General features: G+C 41.8%; 1 protein-coding gene across 3 annotated transcripts in view; it reads left to right on the top strand.

Moving 5' to 3' along the window:
* ACVR1 (activin A receptor type 1) overlaps positions 1 to 18,734 on the top strand; it is a 141,620-nt gene that overhangs the window by 66,022 nt on the left and 56,864 nt on the right. Inside the window, exon 1 of one of the 3 annotated variants that reach the window (XM_066612010.1) lies at positions 16,800 to 16,967. The exons of the other annotated variants lie outside the window; for them this stretch is intronic. Within the exon in view, the coding sequence (XP_066468107.1) occupies positions 16,966 to 16,967 (2 nt within the window). The 5' untranslated portion in view covers positions 16,800 to 16,965. Of the gene's footprint in view, positions 1 to 16,799; positions 16,968 to 18,734 lie in introns of those variants that run through there. 3 annotated transcript variants of the gene reach the window in all.

Raw genomic sequence — 18,734 nt, 5'->3', positions numbered from 1 at the left:
ATCTGGGCTGCGTTCTTTTTTTAAATAGGAGAATTGGCAGAAGTGACGTTTTCATCATGCTATTAGCATGCTTCCAGTGCAGTTAATTTAAAAAGGAAAAATGGCGTCTCATTGAAATCAACTGTATGGAGGTTGCATGTTTCCACTATGGAGGTCACCATGTTTCTGACAGATTCTTCCGTTCTTTAGATAGGAAAATAGGAGGAAGTGATGTACACATAGAGGCAGCCATCTTTTCAAACTCCAAGCTTGCTCGGAGAAATTCTAGCATGGCTAGCATGCTGAAATCTTTAAAAATGTACACAACCTGAGCATACTGGAACCTAAAAAGGAAAGCTCTGTAGCTCAGGAAGGTAAAAAAAAAGAACACAGCCCTGACTGGAACTTTTCCCTCATTGTGCTGAGGGTAGCTCTGTGATCTTGTTTACTTTAGGAAGCCATATGCGTGCAGTACATACAAGCACTGGCATCGCTAGGGGGGTGCGGGCCGCACAGGGTGATGCGCCAGGGATGACGCGCCCTGGGGAGGACATGTTAACTTTGTGACATTAGGAGCTACTGCGTCATGCAATACACCATTGGATGCGGAATGGGCAGCAAAGTGCAATGCAAGAAACAGAATTGAAATAGCTCCTTTCGTTCAAAAGTTATGGCCAAAAAGCCAGAAGGAAAAATGCATGGAGCCCTATGGAAAGTGAAAGTGAGCCATAGTGCGCGTTTGCGCATGAGTAGGCGGACTTGCCATAGTCCATCGGAAAGGGCAGGCTGACAGGAATCAAACGACACCAGAATGGTCCCGATCCAGTGAATGCAGTCCCCCCAAAAACACCCGAGAAGCTCCCCCCTCCCAGCTGTGAGTCTGAGCGCGAAACGAAGACACGTGGTCGCGTTTACTCATAAGTAGGCGGACTTGCCTTAGTCAAGGCAGGCTGAGAGGCTCCAAGGACATAGGAATTGTCCTGATCCAATGAATTCAGCCCCCAAAAACACAGAGAAGGAGCTCCCCCCTGCCAGCTGCGAGTCTATGGAGCCCTATGGAAAGCGAAGCAGCCTCACATTGCATTTACTCGTGAGTAGGCAGATGTGCCTTGGCTGGTGGTCAGGCCAGACAAAGGGGAATGTGAGGACACTGGAATGGTCCTGATCCATGGAGCTGGAGCGCAACAAATGCTCCAGAAGGCAGCCTCTCCCCCCTCCCACTAAAAAGGACAAAAAAGTGGCTTGAACTGATAAGGGGAAAGTTTTCTGTTTTGCACTTGCAAAGCCAGGTGATATGCCTGAAATAGAAGAACTTTAAACTGGGCACTGGGGCGGGCTGGAAAGCTCACTGATTCCTTTTGGGGGGTTGTTATTGCAGGCAGACTACAGAGTAAGCTCCATTGACCACTATGGGACTTCTGCAATCCTACCCACACTTTCCTGAGAGTAAGCCCCATTGACCATTATGGGACTTACTTCAGAGTAGATTCACTTGGTGAAACAGGACTGGCTCCCCCTTATTTATTTTATTTTAATTTAATTATTTATAATTATTTATTTTAATTGCTTGATGATGTCACTTCTGGCCATGACATCACTTCCAATGGGTCCTGGACAGATTGTCATTCTAAAAAGTGGGTCCCAGTGCTAAAAGTTTGAGAACTGCTGCAATAAGGTGTTAGTAAGTTGACACGGGGGTGTGTGTGTGTGAGACTCTACATGTTTTCAAAATCACTAAAATCAGAGTTTGGAGAAATAAGACCATCATGTTATATATCAATCAATGCGTAATTTCATGCAGAATGCAGTGAAACAAACCACATTGAAATATCTGTGTTCTGACAAAAGGTACAGCTAAAAAACCGGTGGGGGCGGGGCAATGGTACATCACCACGCCCACCTGGGGCGTTGCCCCGCCCACTACATGGGGTGACACGTAGGCCTCCTGCACCGGGTGGCTCGAATCCTAGTGATGCCACTGCATACAAGGAGGTGGATGGAGAACAAACAAAAATTCAAACCTATGTATCATCTGCACATTGTTGCCCACTTCAGACCAAGGTTCCTAGTGCGTATTTGTGTGTGTGTGGGGGGGGGTGTAACTGTAGCTTCCATTGTGTACATATTGCAGAAAATGGTGGTGTACCCAGGTGCCATATTGTTAGCTATCCTTGAATTACTTGACAACCTTCTTTTTTTCTTCAGCCTCCTGAATGTGGCTCAGGGCAGTTTATGGAACACCTGGCATCTTGTATTCGAGAGTCTATCATGTGACTACATTAGATCTAGTCTTTGTGTTCTGTAAAATTTGCCGCTGTGCTTCTAAACACCTTTTTCCATTTGATTCAGGCAACTCTCCTTCAAGGTTTGGGGCCAGAGTATCTGAGAGACTTGTCTTTTCCCATTTAAACCACCTCATCCCCTGAGATCTTCAGAGGGGACCCTTCTTTGTGTGCTCCCTTGACTGAAGCAAGGGGGCAGGTGTGAGAGGAAGAGCCTTCTCGGTGGTGGCTCCCTGAATTCTCTCCCGGATGAATTCCTATCAGCCCCACCCCCCCGGTATACTTTCTGATGAGACTTAAAAACCTTTTTTCAAATGGCTTTTGGTGGTTGGGGCAAAGTTTTGACAGTGAAGATATGGGACGGGGTGCCTGCTGGACTTCTATTTGCTGTTTGTCTGATGCCTTTTAATCTGCAGTTTTTAGGCCACTGTGGTTTTAAGTATTAATATATGTTTTAATCTTTTGTTGTGAACTGCCTTGAGTGCTGGGCTTGTTACCTGGGGAAGGGCAGTATAGAAATCTCCTAAATAAGTCAATGGATGAGCCACATTTGTTGAATGCTCTGGGAAGCCAGTGATAACTACAGTCTTACACCACATACGTAAGACTGCATGTTGGTATTCTGTGTTGCTTCCATATTCTCAAGCACTAAAGTAAACCATCTCCACGTCATTCATAAGCATGTGTTGAAAGGGTCATTATAGATAGACACATGTCTTGAATGAATGAATGAACCTTTATTAGGCATAGATAAGAAATCATAAAAGCAAACATAATCAGTCCTAATCCCGTTTACAAAAACGGAGATAAGATACTAAATTACTAATAATACATTTACAGTTCAACATAAAATATCAATATTTTGGACAAATTACATTAAGAAGGCTTAGAAATCACTAGAAGTAAAAATTTAGCAACTCCCTCTAGCACATCTGGTGAGCAGTCATTTAGGAAACACTTCAGTTTTGCCTCATCTGAAAGCCCATTCATTTTGCCGAAAAGTGGAGTCATGTAAGTGTGGCGGGATCTAGTGTGCCGAGGACAATAAAAAAGAAGACACATGTCTTAATGCCAATAAAGGTGTGTGTATGTATGTATGTATGTATGTATGTATGTATGTATGTATGAAAGACACATGTAGTAGACTCCCAAGATGTTCAGGTTGAATTGTACTACTTAGATAGGGGTATTTACTTATTTTTCATATTTTTATACTGCAGTTCCGCAAAGGAGCTCAAGGTGGTTCACATGGCTCCTTCTCTCCTTTTGTCCTCAACACTGTAAAATAGATTAGGCTGAGAAATAGTGACTGACTCAAGGTTGCCCAGGAAGCTTCATGGCTGAGCAAGGGTTTGAACCTGGATCTTCCTGGTCTAAGTCCAATACCAGAACCACTACACTATCCTGGCTCATGTTTTGAGTACCATTTTGAATGATCTCTCACATTTAATATTAATTTTAAAAAAGACTCTCTGCAAGTTGAAGTGTCTAGCATACCAGGCAGAAAGGTGCTAACTCAGTTTTTTTTTTCCTTTTTATGCTCCTTGCAGAAAGTTTTTGTGTGGGGAAACAGCTTCATTCCTTAGACCAGGGGTGTCCAAACATTTTGGCAGGAGGGCCACATCATCTCTCTGACACTGTGTTGGGGGCTGGGGGGGAAGAATTAATTTACATTTAAAATTTGAATAAATTTACATAAATTTGTTAGGGATGGAACTTATATGAATGAATGAAGGTCTTGCAGTAGCTCAAGGCCTATAAACGGTCTTGCATAAAGCAAGGCTAGCCTTTCCTTAGCTGCCACTGCTGCATCTGAAACAGCAAGAAGTGGAAGGAGCCCTCATCCCACAGCTCAGGTGAGAGGTTGAACAGTCGTCCTCATGCTGAGAGCAGTTTTGTCAGACCAGCAGAGATTCCAGCAAGTCTCTGGAGGCCAGAGGCTCATTGGAGACTGGGGGCTCCCCATGGGCCAGATTGAGAACCCCCGAGGGCCGCAAGTGGTCCCCGGGCTGGGGGTTGGGCACCCCTGCCTTAGACTATAAGGCAAGGGTGTCCAAACTTTTTGGCATAAGGGCCTCATCATCTCTCTGAAACTGTGTCGGGGGTGGGGGAAAAATAATTTACATTTCAAATTTGAATAAATTTGCGTAAATGAATATATTAGAGATGGAACTTATATGAATGAATGAAAGACTTGCAATAGCTCCAGATCTATAAAAGGCCTTGCACAAAGCAAGGCCGGCCTTTCCTTTGCTGCCACTACTGCATCATAGATGTGAAACAGCAAACGGAGGAGAGAGTCCTCATCCCACAGCTCACGTGTAAGGTTGAACAGTTGGCTGTCAGCTGAGAGCAGGTGCATCAGCCCAGTGTGGGCTCCAGCAAGTCTCCGGAGGGCCAGACATTCAGACTCTGAATTCAGGGTTCGGTAGTTTAGGGCACTTCAAGCCTGTTAACTAGTGAAATGCTGTGGGCATGCTTAAAGCACTGACTTGTGTAAAGTTTCATTCAGTCCAGAATTGCCTTTAAGGGGTTTTTAACCTATCTGTTACTGGCCTATAGAACACAAGCGCTTCCAAGAAGTACCATCTGGGCAGGAAGGCAACACCCTTTCCTTTCTGTTGCTCCCCAGCCAATGGTGTTCAGTGGTGTATTGCCTCTGGTCGTGTCATGAATGATCTGTGTAGTCATAACCACCAATCAGTAGAACACTGGTTCCCAATCTTTACCGTGCTGTGACCCAAAGCTATTCTCCTGGTGGTGCTGGAGGAGGCCCAGAGTCCTCTTCTGAGTCATGCCGGGCTGGCAATGTACTCTACAGGCCTCAGTGGGCCTCAGAATGGCCTGCAGAAGCGTCTTAGGCCTCTCCATGCCTTCGGAATGGCTCCGATTTGGAGACAAATGGAAGTGAGAGTGGGTGAGCCCATGCCGCAACCCACCTAGCATGGGCTTGTGACCCACACTTTGGGAAACCCTGCAGTAGACCATTCCTCCATGAATTTGGCCAATCTTTTTTATAAAGCAGTGAAAGTCACTAACGTAGATGGCATCTTGCGACAGTGATTTCCATAAAGTAAAATGGATATAGCTTGTTTTGTGTGATAAGACATTTTCTTTTGTCCTAAATAGAAATGTGAAATGTTCTGAAAATCTGAAGATGTGGAATGTTTTTTTCCCAGGGGAAAAAAATGGAAACTGAGGAAAAATGTGCTGCGTTTATTTTCTTATCGGGTCTAGAACCTGCTGTGCAACTTCAGGAATGTAAAATGCATTATGTATAACTTAGCAGGTTACATTGTAGTGTTTGGTATGTTTACGAAATTTTAAAGGAGTAGATGCCTTGCTTCTGTTGAAACAATAATTGTGGATGCAGCCTGTATGAGAGTTGGAGCAGGAGGCTGCTACAACCAAAGGTATCTAAACATTTTAGTTTTTTCCTGTTGTAAAAGTATTGGGGGTGGTAGCGGTAGAAATAACTAAAGGTTCAAACCATGAACATTGTTGTAAGCAGAAGCTTTTGTTATGTGAACTGAAGAGACTCTTGTCAGGGTTATTCAGAAAACGTGTAAAACCCACATCTGTTCACCATAGGCAGTAGTTGAAAAAAAAAATTCCTTGGAGGAAATGAGGAGGGCAGAAAAGCCTGTTCTCCTTCCCTCCCCTTTTTCCAGGCTTTATTATCTAGAGTTCTGAATGTACTGCCAGGCAGTTATGTACAGTGTTTTCATATCAGCAGGGATGCCCTGCAGGTTACAGATTGTAATGTATGAGCACCACACATGTAGAATCCATGTTGTTATACCACATTTTCCTTCTGAAGATTATTCTTGGTTACTTGGCTGTTAAAACACTTGCATTCCTGTCTGTTGGGCATTCAGTTAATTTATTTTTATGATAGAGGATCTTTTGGCATGGAGAAAGCCTAGATGCAAATCCCCCCCGCCCCCCAACCATGGAACTTGCTTGGTGACTTTAGAAAAGTCACACTCTCAGCCTAACCTACCTCACAGGTTTGCTGTGATAACAAAATAGAATAATCTTCACATATACCATCTTGTACACCGTCTTGAACTTTTTTCAGGAATGGGGGTACACACATGGTATAAGTGTTGGATTTGCAGCTTAAGACTTGAATTTTCCCTGCTTGATTCTGGGAAACGTAAATTTTTTTTGCTCTGGTCATTCAGGTTTGTGTGATGTGATTGTCATCTGGAGGGGGAAAAGGGTTACATTTGGCAGCATTTTAACAGGAAAGCAGCTTCCTGCAGCCTAGGACTATAAACTATATAATTTGTCCGTGGAGGCCTATGCATTATAGAAATGAAAATTCCTTTTCTGACAGCATTTATTGCTTAATGTGCAGCAATTTGGCTGTCAGAAACAGCTGGCTTGGTGGAGTGGGACAATAGGGTGGGGGTAGAGAAGGAAGTGTTTACTCCAAACACCCACTGAGAGAATCGAGTTACATGGACTGTAATTAACAACATGGCATGATGCTCTGAAATGCTGCTTCATGTCTGAGTAGTCTGTGACTGAGACTGGAGGTATTTGTTTTGGATGATGGGGGGGAAATATAGCAGCACCATGTGTGAAGAAGTGATTTCCCTTGTGTTGCCTTGCCTTGAAGCACTGGGGTTGGGGAAGCTGAAGCTTTGCGTGGAGATGAATTTTGAAGAAGGTTATGCGCTTGTCTAACTTGGTTACATTTTAGTTTCCCAGTGCATCTTCTTGTTTTTATATGGCTCGAAAGTGTCATTTGGGGTGCACCTTTCCTGGAAGATGGGCCAGCAGGTTGAATACAATCAAGATTGCTGTCAAGATCAAGATCACTAGTTGTATGTGGGTGCCACATGGTTCTCTTTTCTGTATTGATCCTTCTGAGGCATTGTGGGGTTGATTCAAGCAAAAGCATACTTAAATGACACTGGAGACAGCTGTCTGTTACAGTGGGACAAGTATACTGGCTACTTTGGCGCCAGACTGCTTTCTCATCAGTGTACACATGAATAATATTTCAGTAAAGGGCTCTTGAGTAAGAGGAAATTAAAGTCCTTGGCATGTTATCGTACAACATTACTCAGTCTTTGAAGACCTGTGGCTCCTCCTTCCTGAAAACTTCTGTGTTGGTGCAGAAGGCCAAAGGATTGCATTTCTTCAATGCCATAGCATTGGAACTTATCTGGGTTGGCGGGGGGATTTGGATAATGTGTGTGTTTTGAGATAAAACACAAAAGGAAAAAAAGGTGGTACAAACTTGAAAAAAATCCTACTTGGCTCACTGGAATTGGTTTTTAATCTAAACATTGTGTAGGTACAAAAGCATAAACGTTTGTTCCCTGGAAGCTATTGTGGCACTAGATTTTTTCTTTTCTTTTCTCTTGGATAGCAGCTCTAATTCCAGATGTTTGGATTAAAGATAGTGAGTCGGGAAAAAATAAGCTTTCCTAATGATAATAACAGAGTAAGACTGGCTGGTTCTGCCCTGTCAGGGAAATGGAGAGATAAAAAGTCCATTAATGGTGCATGCACTGCCTAAGTAGCTAATAAAACAATGCTGTCTTCACTGGAAATAGGTCCCAGATTGGCAGTGATCAGTGCCAACTGCACAGGGAGACAGCTGCAGAGACTGGCGGAAGTAATGTGGGGAGGGGGGTCGGGCAAGAAGGGAAAATTGCTAAATGACTTAAGGGCCATTTGTCCATTCTTGTACCGTGCAATTGAGTCTTTAAAAAAAATTATGTACTAACTTTTAAGTGCTGTGTGGAAAAGGTGGATTGTAGCATAGGGGTGGATTTGGTTTTGCTTCTGCGCATCTTCTCACACTTTTTGTAGGGTGGACTTATGTGGAAGATAACTGATTACTTAAGTTTATTCGGTTTTCCTCGTGATGTGAGTGCATTCAATGTGAATGGAGAGAGTGATCAATGAAAGCATGTTGGTAAGCTCTCCCCGCATGCTGAAGCGCTCCTGAACCTCCCATTCCCATGTACAGTGTTTGTTGATGCAGTTTTTCTGGGTGCACCATTTGACAGATGGAAACATGAACATCTCCGCATGTTTTGTATGATATTCAGCTATGAACGCACTCTTTGAACGCTAGAAGCAAAGCATTCGCCAGTTTCTCTTGTGCAGGCCTGAGAACCCTAATGAAGACAAGTTTTATTTTTATAGTGCAAACTGAGCATTGTTTGTCTTCTAGGTATGATTGCTATGTTGTGAGAGCTGTTTTTCTATGGCTTCATCGCTGGTGGTGCTACTATAATGTTTAAAGCAACTGGCATTTAAAGCAACTGGCGGTATATTTACCACCAGTGTCATACAAGGTGGTGTCCGGTGGCATGTGTGGCAGCCCTGGACACCTGTCACCACCAGCAAATCTGCAGTGCAACAAACAGTGGTAGAAGACTCACCTTGGAGGCTATGGTTTTTGCATGCTCCCTCCAGTCCTGAGCCTCTTATCGGTGTTTGTGTCATGCTGCATCTGGCAGCCCAACCCAGAAGTAACTGGCAAGCATGTCATCTCCAAGTACTTCTGGTGGTGCCTCCAGTAGGCAGACTATGCGAAGTTGTACGTTGGGGGGCAAAGATTGAGAAACACTGGTTTAAAGGCCTGCCATCATGTCGGCAGGCTAGTCGCACAGGTTCTTAACATCCAATTGTTATCCTTGATCCTGACCAAGCAATGACTCCATCCTTGCTCATACAGCATTTAATGTGCTTTCAATCATTGTATACATGACCACTGTATATGCATACAATTGTTCACTTATTTGTATTGAATATGTGCACAGCACTACATGTCATCTGTATTTTCAATTTTTCATGGGTCCAGTTGGCTCTTAAAATGAAAGCATGTCATTCACATGGGGCTGGTTTAGGTGATGCATCCAAGCTGATCTCATTGCATTATTAGAACTGTGCTCTTGCTTATCCTGGTAACCCTTGGGTGCACTTTCCCAATTCTTATAATTGCATGCTTTTGGGGGGGGGGGCAAGTGTCAAAACTTCCCCCTTGTGAGAGATTTTCGATATGCTTCCCACCACTAGACAAAAGGACAAGGAAGGTATGCTTGGAGGGGGATCAGGTCATGCATTTTAGTGTTCCAAACTGCATGGTAGGTGGCCAGCTTGAACAATATTGTCCAAACCAGCCCGTGAAAATCTATACAGATAATTGTACACTATAATAATCTTAGGGAGAGTGCTTGTCCGCCACCACATGGGGAAGGTGGTTTCTGCAGCGTAGCGGAACATGCCTATCCCTGTCTATAAAGAATAAATTATTATCTGAAGCAGGGGTGCTCAAACTTTCAACTTTAGGGATCCTGGACCTTTAAAATTGTGTAGGAGAGAATTTCAGCAGGTGCAGCTTGTCATCTGTGGGATGACAAATTGCACCTGCTGAAATTCTCTCTTCTATACACTTGTTAAAGGTCCAGCATCCCTAAAGTTGAAAGTTTGAGCACCCCTGATCTGAAGTTTGTAGAAGTTGTTTCAATTTTATTTGTGATCTTATTAAGTGAAGGTGCAGTGATGGTAGATACTTTAGCCAACTGATTGGAATTGTTCCTCTTTGCTCTGCCCTCTCCTCCAATTCTTGAAAAATGGTAGGTTTCTAATAACTGCATTTGTGGTGTACTTACCACTCTCTCCTCCCCATAGCTCTCTTATCTTCTGAGATGTGGCTTACTTGCCAGAAATTCTGCTCCAGCTGTATGGTGTACACACAATTGTAAGAGCCAGTTGTGAGGAAGGCTAGCACAGAAATGGTGACAGATAAGCTGTAGTATCTCATGTGACGCCTGCTTTTTTAGAAACAAGTCCCACAAAGTTCAGATGCACTTCCAATGAATCTTTGAGTCAACAAATCTCTGTCTGACTTCAAAAACTATGGGTATTTTCTGCCTCGTTAAAGCTCATCATATATATTTTGCATACGCATCTCTATTGACTTTGATGCGCTCAGTTTCAATTGACTTTTGGCATTAATGGGCACCGTTCCTCTGTTAATCTGTTAAATTGAGGGTTCACTGTACTCCCAAGTATGTGCATAGGGTTGCAGTCTTAGGGCAAAACTAGTGAGGACACCAGGGGAGGTATGATGATTATCACAGTAGCATTTTCTTAAAAAAACTGAAATGCAGCAGTGGTGGAGATAAGCTGCAAAGGTAGCCTCATCAGTAGAGAATGGTACTCAACCTTTTCTGCTGTGGGCCATTCTTCTACCCACAGGTCAAAAGAGACAGATGCTCTGTAGTTGTCACCCTGTGCTACTGTCTTTTAAAAACCCAAAAACAGTTCTCATCTAGACTGGCATCTAATCTTCTTGAGTGTGCTGGCATTTTTCTAATCAGGCATTCTGGACATAAGTGTCTCATGTTCCAGAAACCTTTGCTAGGCAGTGATTTACACTACAGAATGGATGAAACTCGTATTTCAAAATATCAGCTTCTTTCCCCACACCTTTAATAATTTGATGTGATGGTAGTTTTTCTCCTTCTGTCATCATTACAAGTTTTTCCTATTTTGGAAACTGTTTTCAGATTGGTTTTAACAGTCTTGACATTTTGACCAAAGAACTCTGAGAATTATAATTTTGTTAGGGTGTAGACTAATTCTGTCTTCTCTTTTCCTAGGAGAACTTTGCTTTCAAGCAGGGTTACTTTGTGTGGTAGTAAGGGCATTATTTTTACGTGGTCAAGGTTTTACATACATGATTGTGTGATACTTTGAATGGTTCCATTTAAAAGTGGGGTTCCTTTTCCTAAAGTGGATTGAGTGAATCTTTTCATGTTGTCTTGATGGGAAGGAGGGAGGACCTGAAAAAAATGGAACATAGTCCTGGCTTAGATGCTTAATGTTTGTGTTAGCACCCCCCTTTAAAACACAGATGATATCCCTTGGGAAATGGCTTTATTTTATTTTTAAAAGCAAGCAAAGCTTTGTGTATTTGTAAATTTGCTCTTGGGGTTGTACAGAGAAGCTGGGCCTGAGCTTTAAAGCGAGTTGCCCATTTTTGCTTCAGGGAAATAGTTTCACTACATGGCAATAGATGATGATCTTATTGCAATAGATTTGATAGTGATGGACTAACCCAGGAAGGTCTACCAAAGTCAGGAACAGAAATCTTCACAAATTGTGACTTGCAAGGTGGTGGAAGCAGATTTTACCAAGACAGGTCAAACAACTAAACTTTGTTTCAATCACTATATTAAAAAAAAAAAAAAAGTCTGGCAGATACTTGTTGATAGGGCTGCATCAATTTGCTTTGTGCTTCAGCCATAGTTTTTAAATGCAACTCTTCCAGTTGTGAATTGAGAGCCTTTTATCAAATAAAAGCTTTTAGATTATTCAGAATCAATGTAACTTGTTGGCGCACAAAATAAATTCTTCTTGGCAGGCATATGAATACTTACAGTAGGAAGGAACCTTACCAGGACCAAATCTGTATGACATAAGTCCTCTTTAAATGTGCACTCTTGGCAAGAGCACCGAACATGTGAAGGACTACTGGGATTGTACCACTTGGCACTCCCCCCTCCCCCATTCAGAATGGCAGCCATGAGGAGACACTTTCCCTGCATTCAGTTGTTGTTGTTTCCATCAAGAGCAAATATCTGAAGATGGCTATAGTGCTTGTGCAATCAGAAGTGAGTAGTAGGGTGGCTGTGGGATTGGGATGCTGGTCAGTTATGTAGTAAAATAATGTTTAGTATTTGAAAATGTTCAGATATTCCAGAATGTTGTATATATGATAGCTTGTGTTTCCTAATTGTATCATTGTTTCAACTGACGAATTATTTGCCCTGCACAATAGTGCTAACTGCTTCTTAAAAACTTGCCTCTTGTACGTTATTATTCAAACTGTTCTTATCTGATTCCCTTTAAAACAAAAACAGGTATTTGGACTATCTCTGAGGTTCCAGATAAAACAACTAAGAAGAAAGGTTTAATCTTTTGAATTTTATTTCCACATACTTTTATTTGTATGACACACTAATAATTGGTATATAATTTACAGAGTTTTGTTTTCTAGCAAGTAACTAATGGGATGTTATATTAGCATCTTTCTTTCTGTAACAATTTTAATAAATGTAGAGCTCTGACTTTTCATTTGACAAGTCAAAAGTTTTTGCTTCATTTAAAAATATGTTCATTCTCTAACACACGCACACACACATGCGCATGCACACACGCACACAACCTTCTGGCATTTGTAGGGGGTGCCTCCCCCACCTCTTCACCTACCTAGGGTTTTTTTATGACTCCTCAATCAAAGGCTAATAGGTTTTGTTGGAGGCAAAGTAGCTGCATGGTTTTAAAAGCTCTTGATTGATTGTGAAAGGATTCCTTATATTACAGTAAAGGTCAATACTTAAAACTAGCACTTTAGTTTGACTGTAATTTTGTCTTTAAAAAAAAGCAATCCTAATAACAAGCCTTTAAAAGATTATTAGATATTTTTTGGGGGGGGGGAAGGTTTACAGAAGGGTGACATTTATTCTTTCATAACCTTTCATTTTAAAGTCTCTTCCATACTTCTTAGGAAAAGGCATAGATACTTTGATATGTTGGCTCTAGGAAAATATTCTGTGGTGGGAATTGTCTGTATTCTAGCAAGGTAATTTGGGTTCAGTTCTTGTTAAATACCTCTGTACTTCCCGTAGCTAGGGAGAGAAAAGTGTAATTACTTTTTATACATATGGAGATTTTTAGAGGAAATTGGTGGATGAATATTAATTTTAAAAAGTAGTTGCAAAGGTACCATCTAATAGACCAGCAATTTTCACCCAGTGTGCTGTGGCACACAGGTGTACTGCAAATGGTACTCGGGCATGCTGTGGGAGTTTGTGCAACTGTCATTTATTAGTAGGACTGTTAGGGGATGTGAGCCCACCATCAGCAACATGGTGTGCCTTGACAATTTTAGTGTGCTGTGAGATGGAAAAGGTTGAAAATTGCTGCAATAGATAATTTTTTGTCCCACAGCATGTACTGAAATGTTCATGAACCCCATCTTGTATAGTAACACCTGATACTTTAGCAACCTATGATCTTAGTTACATTACAGCTGCCATTTTTGTCCAGTGGCACCTCTGAATTCACACTGCTCTGACTTTACCATCTCATCTGGTGCTTTACGCCTCTGGCCATGCTCTGTTTTCCTTTCTCCTGCTTTCAGTTACGTGGCAGAGATAATTTAAGTGTTACAGAATTGTTTGCAATCAATGTTACAAAAGTAAGTGCATAATCTTTTTGCTTGACAGAAGTTGGTAGAATTTTGTGTGGTAAGTTACTGTATACAAAAAAGTCCTCTAATTTCCTTTTAGCAATTGGAGTGTGTGCTGAATCAAAACTTGCTACTCGTGTCAGCAGGTCAAAAGACTTTAGACCTACAGATATATGAGCTGCTTAAATGATACGAAATGGTCGGTTTAAAAATATAAATCAATTGAAAACCTCCGTTTATGCTAATATTTCGTATTGGCAAATTTGTTATATGAAATTATGATAGGCTTGTGAAAGGATTGTGTGGTTACCTGTGGTTGGTAACAGTTGTCACCAGGAAAGGGAGCTCTTGTGAACAAGCTGGTTTTTGTTTCTTTTCAGTCCATCCAAATGCTAATATGGGCAGTGTTATAGCCCATAATAACACTGTGGGATCATGTGCAAAGCTGTCTCAGGCCTGCTGTATACAGTTCTTCGTAAGTGTGTAAACTCATGTGTAATGAGCACACAAGTGGTGTTTGTGTGTACATGTGATGGGTGGTAGCAGTGTGACATTTACGTGTGACTGAATACTGTATAGATGTAGTGAACTGCTTTCTTCTGCATCAGTGGTATCCACTTAAAAAGTGTACCATATGTTAAAAAACAGAGTGAAGATAATTTGAAACAGGGACTTTAATTGGTCGCTGTCTATTTTAACATTTCCTGCTAATGATTTGTAGATGTTTTGGGCCTCTTTGAGGGCTTGTCCTCATCCAAACTGAACCCACAGTAATACTTTTATTGTGTTAGGAATGCCCCAATTTGACTGTTAGATCACATCAAAATGTGTTAATGCACAGACTTGAACTGAATCAGCTAAGGTTTAAATTATTATACAATGGGTTCTCCTTTCGAGTGTGAGTTGGTAAGGTTCTGTCTTAAATCTCACCCCAGCCATGGGGTGAACTGCTTAAAAAATCACCACAACACTGTTCTCATCAGCACATTGCACATGGAATGCATGGCAAAGGGTCCGATTGCACCTACAAGTCTCATCTCCAATTCCTGTGCATTCAGCCATAAGTGAGAATAGGCTTTATGTGTGTACACTTGTACATGCTTAAAGCTTGTATTTGTGACTAGGAATCCTGAAGGCATGTGTAGTTTTATTTGCATGGAGGTTTCGGGAGGGCCTAGCCCACATGATCCTATTCCACTAAGCAGGTGATAAATAGTACTTGTCAGCCTTAGCCTGTTTCCCCAGTATGGGGATTATAATGTTAGCCTACATTATAGGCTTGTTTGAAAGAATGCTGAGCAAGAATATGTGAAACACTTTTAATATTAAGAAACATTATATAAATGCTACATTACATAGGTCTACCGAAAATCCCTTTTTTGGTTGCCAAGGATGTTGAAATGAATTTAAGATATTTTTGGGATGCTAAATCCAAAAATGGCATAGGTTTTGCCCGACTTGGAGGAGTGTAGCTTAGCCACTTTATATGCTGATTCAAGCAGCTTCCTTGTGAGGAAACCGATGTCATGGTTTCCTCATAAGGAAGCTGTTTGAACCATTCACTAGTGAGGCTGCGCTGTGGCCCCAAAATTAGAGCCAGTAGGGCAAAATCAATGCCATTTTTGGATTCAACACCCCCAATATACCCAGGAATAAGTCTAACTTTAAAGACGGCAAAATGTGTTTTGGTCTGTGTTATGAGTGTGGTTTGTTGGGTTTGTTGAATACCTTACCTTTTAACTTTTCTATTTAAATGGTGGAGATGTCAAATTAGAACCTCCTTCCTCCCACACACTGGGAATTAAATATGAAACATGCATTCAGTGGTATTCCTTGCATCAAATGAACTATCTTGAGTGTGACTCTACAATAAATACCCTACAGCGCAAGTGCATTACTGCTAAGTTTGTCACCCCCTTTTCCTGTAACCAAAAACATCAGATTAACTTTTCATTGCAAAGAAGGGAGGAAAAAGAGTAGTCTTGGATGCATAGAGAAAGTGAGAGAGAGCAAGAAGACAAATGGCACTGCAATGTTTGGTTTAGATTTTCTAAATGTATTCTTGGCTTACACTATCATATTTGCAGATGGCCCACTCTCTGGAGACATGCTACAACCTTTTTAAACTTGCTTTTTTTCCCTATTCATGTACACTTAGCATGCTTGTTGTTTCCTAAGACATTTTACTGTCCTTCTCTGCCCATATTTATATTTTTGGTGGACATATTTAATGAACAGCTGTGCATCTGAGTCACACACTGCAAATTATCCAATTTTTTCCATAGCAATAAGATAGTAAAAAACATTTTTCCAGCTGAACTGTAAGAAATTTCCATCTACTGCTGCATAGTGAGAGTGGGGGTGGTAGGGAGTGGGATTATGATGTATGAGTTTTTAAGGCATAAAGTAATGCTGTGAAACAGCATTTTCTGTCTTTTGGGGGGGGGGTTAGCAATTTAACTGTGTAGCTGCTGGTAAGAAACTGCAGTAGTGGGGCTACTTTGATCTGGCAAATAAAATGCTGGTTATGACATGCATAAGTGCTACTTGGTAGCCCAAGTAGTGATGCAGTTGACTGCTAGCATACTGACTAGTGAAGAGAACAATTTGAGTCCCATTTCATGACTTAAGATGCAATCCTGAACATGCTTGCTAAGAAGATGGCTCAACCAAACACAGTGGGAATTCTTTCTGAGTAAGCATGCAATAGGGAACCCAATTTTAGAAACTTCAGAAGCTCATATGGTCCTTTGAAGTAGTAATGGGAATAAAGAACCTGTATGTAAGGCCTGTGTGAGGACATTGAACCAACCACTCATAAGGCTGCATTTAATCCTTAGGTTATGCTTATTTTCTCTTCCAGAGTTGCGTAAAATATATTGCTAACGTTCTATAGAAACAAGGGAAACTGACTTCTGTAATGTGTAGTGGTCCTTAGATGCCTGCAGGAAAATGCACTGGTAACTTGGAGGAACGCCTACCAATCTCTTGAAAACATTATGCTAACCCCCACGTATAAGGCAGTGCAGTTTTTCTTTTCACAGGCCTGACTCAAAGGCAAAAATATACCTTGTATTCCCCCTCTTCTTTCAAAAATCCTCCACCTGGTTGGTTGGTTGGTTATCTTTCATAAACATTCAAGAAGCAACGATGGCAACTGGTAGCTTCTTGGAAAGAGGAGGGGGAAAAATTCCATCAGCTAGAAATATTCCTGCTTTCTATTTATGGCAGCAGTTCTTCTGCAAGTGTGAATGCAACACATTGTTAACACATTTTAAGTAGCTTGGTGGTTGGAATAGCATGTCCTTCATATACGCATGTTGCCGCTGCCACCCCACCGCTGCCTTCCTGCTTCGAGTGTCCCAGGTTAAAGGGATGTTGAGATTCTTGCAAAAAAAGGACAAAAGTCAATGGATAAGTTGATTAAGCACTAGCCTCCTTCTTGAGCTGTAGCCAGCCCCAGAATCTGACTTGATGTAAGTATTCTGCATATTCAGCTGCAGCTTAGAAGATAGTAAAGAGTGCTGAACTATTGATCCATTTCTTGGCGGATGGGGGGGTATGTGTTTCTTTAAATCATCTGTCTTTCTTCCACCCAGCAATGCCATGATAACATGGTACAGTTTTTGATTCAGTGAGTCCCTAATGCTGTTTTACTGTGATGCTCACACTGAGCAAAGAATGACTCCAAATCCCACAATTTGGATGTGTCTAGAAGTACAGCCTATCCTTCCCAGGATGCTTCGGTCTGCCACACTGTGTATCAACTTACATTGTAGAATGTGGTGCTAAACAGAATTGTGTAGTGTCTTCAGGTGAGTTCACTGAACATGATTTGGAGAGGAGGCATGTTTTGCATACAAATAAGGCACAGTGGCGGACCTGCCATTAAGCAAAAGGGGCAAATGCCCTGGGTGTGGAGCCTTGTGGACCTCTAGGACCGCATGGAAACCTCACTGAGGTTTGCCAGAAGCATAGTTTAAGAGAGGTCCTGGAGTTGTGTGAGGCTCTGGAAAGTTGCAGTGAGTGTGGGGGGGGGAGATTTGCATGTGGGGGAGTACTGGCATCCTGCGGGAGGGCGCTATCATGCACCATTGCCCTGGGGCACAGAGCTGGGGAGGTCCACGCTCTTCAAATATATCTACGCACTCTTCAAATATATCTACAGTTGTTGGCTTATTTTCATGTGAATGCCACCATTACAGTTCAACTGCATGAAGGGCAGTTGTTCAGTTTTGTACTGTAGTTCAGAAAGAGAATGTTCTCTTTGGAGGTTACTGTCTTCAGTCTGCTATGTTGCAAAAATGTTTAGCTGGCATGAAATCTAGAGGCATGAAACCATGTCTTATGGATAAGAGCTACAAATTCACACCTGAGACTTAGGCTCTTTCTTTAGATGTGCATTTATTTAAGACACACAGACAATCTCTGGGAAAGTGTTCCTTAAAGCAAAACAGTAGGTAGCTTTGTGGGCAATCTTTGTAGTTAAGCATTTAGGGTTCTTGTAGTTTTTTTCTCTCCTCCTAAAGTATTCCCTACTTTAATGCAATCATATTGTTTACTTGCTGAAGGTTTTGCACTTTCCTGCCATTTGATTGAAGCACCCTTGTCACAAGTGAAGGCTGTCTGAAAGTGAAATTGACAAGAAAACTGTCTAATCTCTCTGACCTTGTGTCCAAGATACACCTACCTTCAGAGCTGTGCACTTAACTCAGAGCTTGTGGGCATTGCTGGATTGTTACCTGGATGGATTTTCTCTATCTGAAATACAGTGATGCATTGTTGCAGTGTTCTCTCTTATTTGCACCAGAATAAGTTTCCGGGCTGAATTCAAAGTGCTAGTTTTGACTTTTAAAGTCCTGTATGGTTTGGGACCAGGGTATTTAAGGGACTGCCTTTGTCCATATAATCCTACCTTTCCTCTCAGGTCATCTGAGGAGGCCCTTCTGACTATGCCGCCACCATAGAGTGAGGGTAGTGGCTAGGAATAGGGCCTTCTCGGTGGTGGCGCCCCATTTATGGAATTTCCTTTCCCTGGAATTAATAACAGCTGTCTCTCTGGAAACTTTTTGGTGGGGCCTCAGGACCTTATTTTTGAAGGTTTTTAATTGACACTGAGAGCTGGTGCTTTTTAATGATTTTTAATTGTCATGTTCCTGAGGGTGTGTTAATTGCTTTAATATTGTATTGATTTTATTTTAGCCGCCTTGAGTCCCCTTTGGTATGATAAAAGGTGTGATAAA

Source organism: Tiliqua scincoides, chromosome 1 (genome assembly GCF_035046505.1).
Source record: "Tiliqua scincoides isolate rTilSci1 chromosome 1, rTilSci1.hap2, whole genome shotgun sequence".
Taxonomy (NCBI): Eukaryota; Metazoa; Chordata; class Lepidosauria; order Squamata; family Scincidae; genus Tiliqua; species Tiliqua scincoides.
This window is presented reverse-complemented; position numbering and strand designations above follow the sequence as displayed.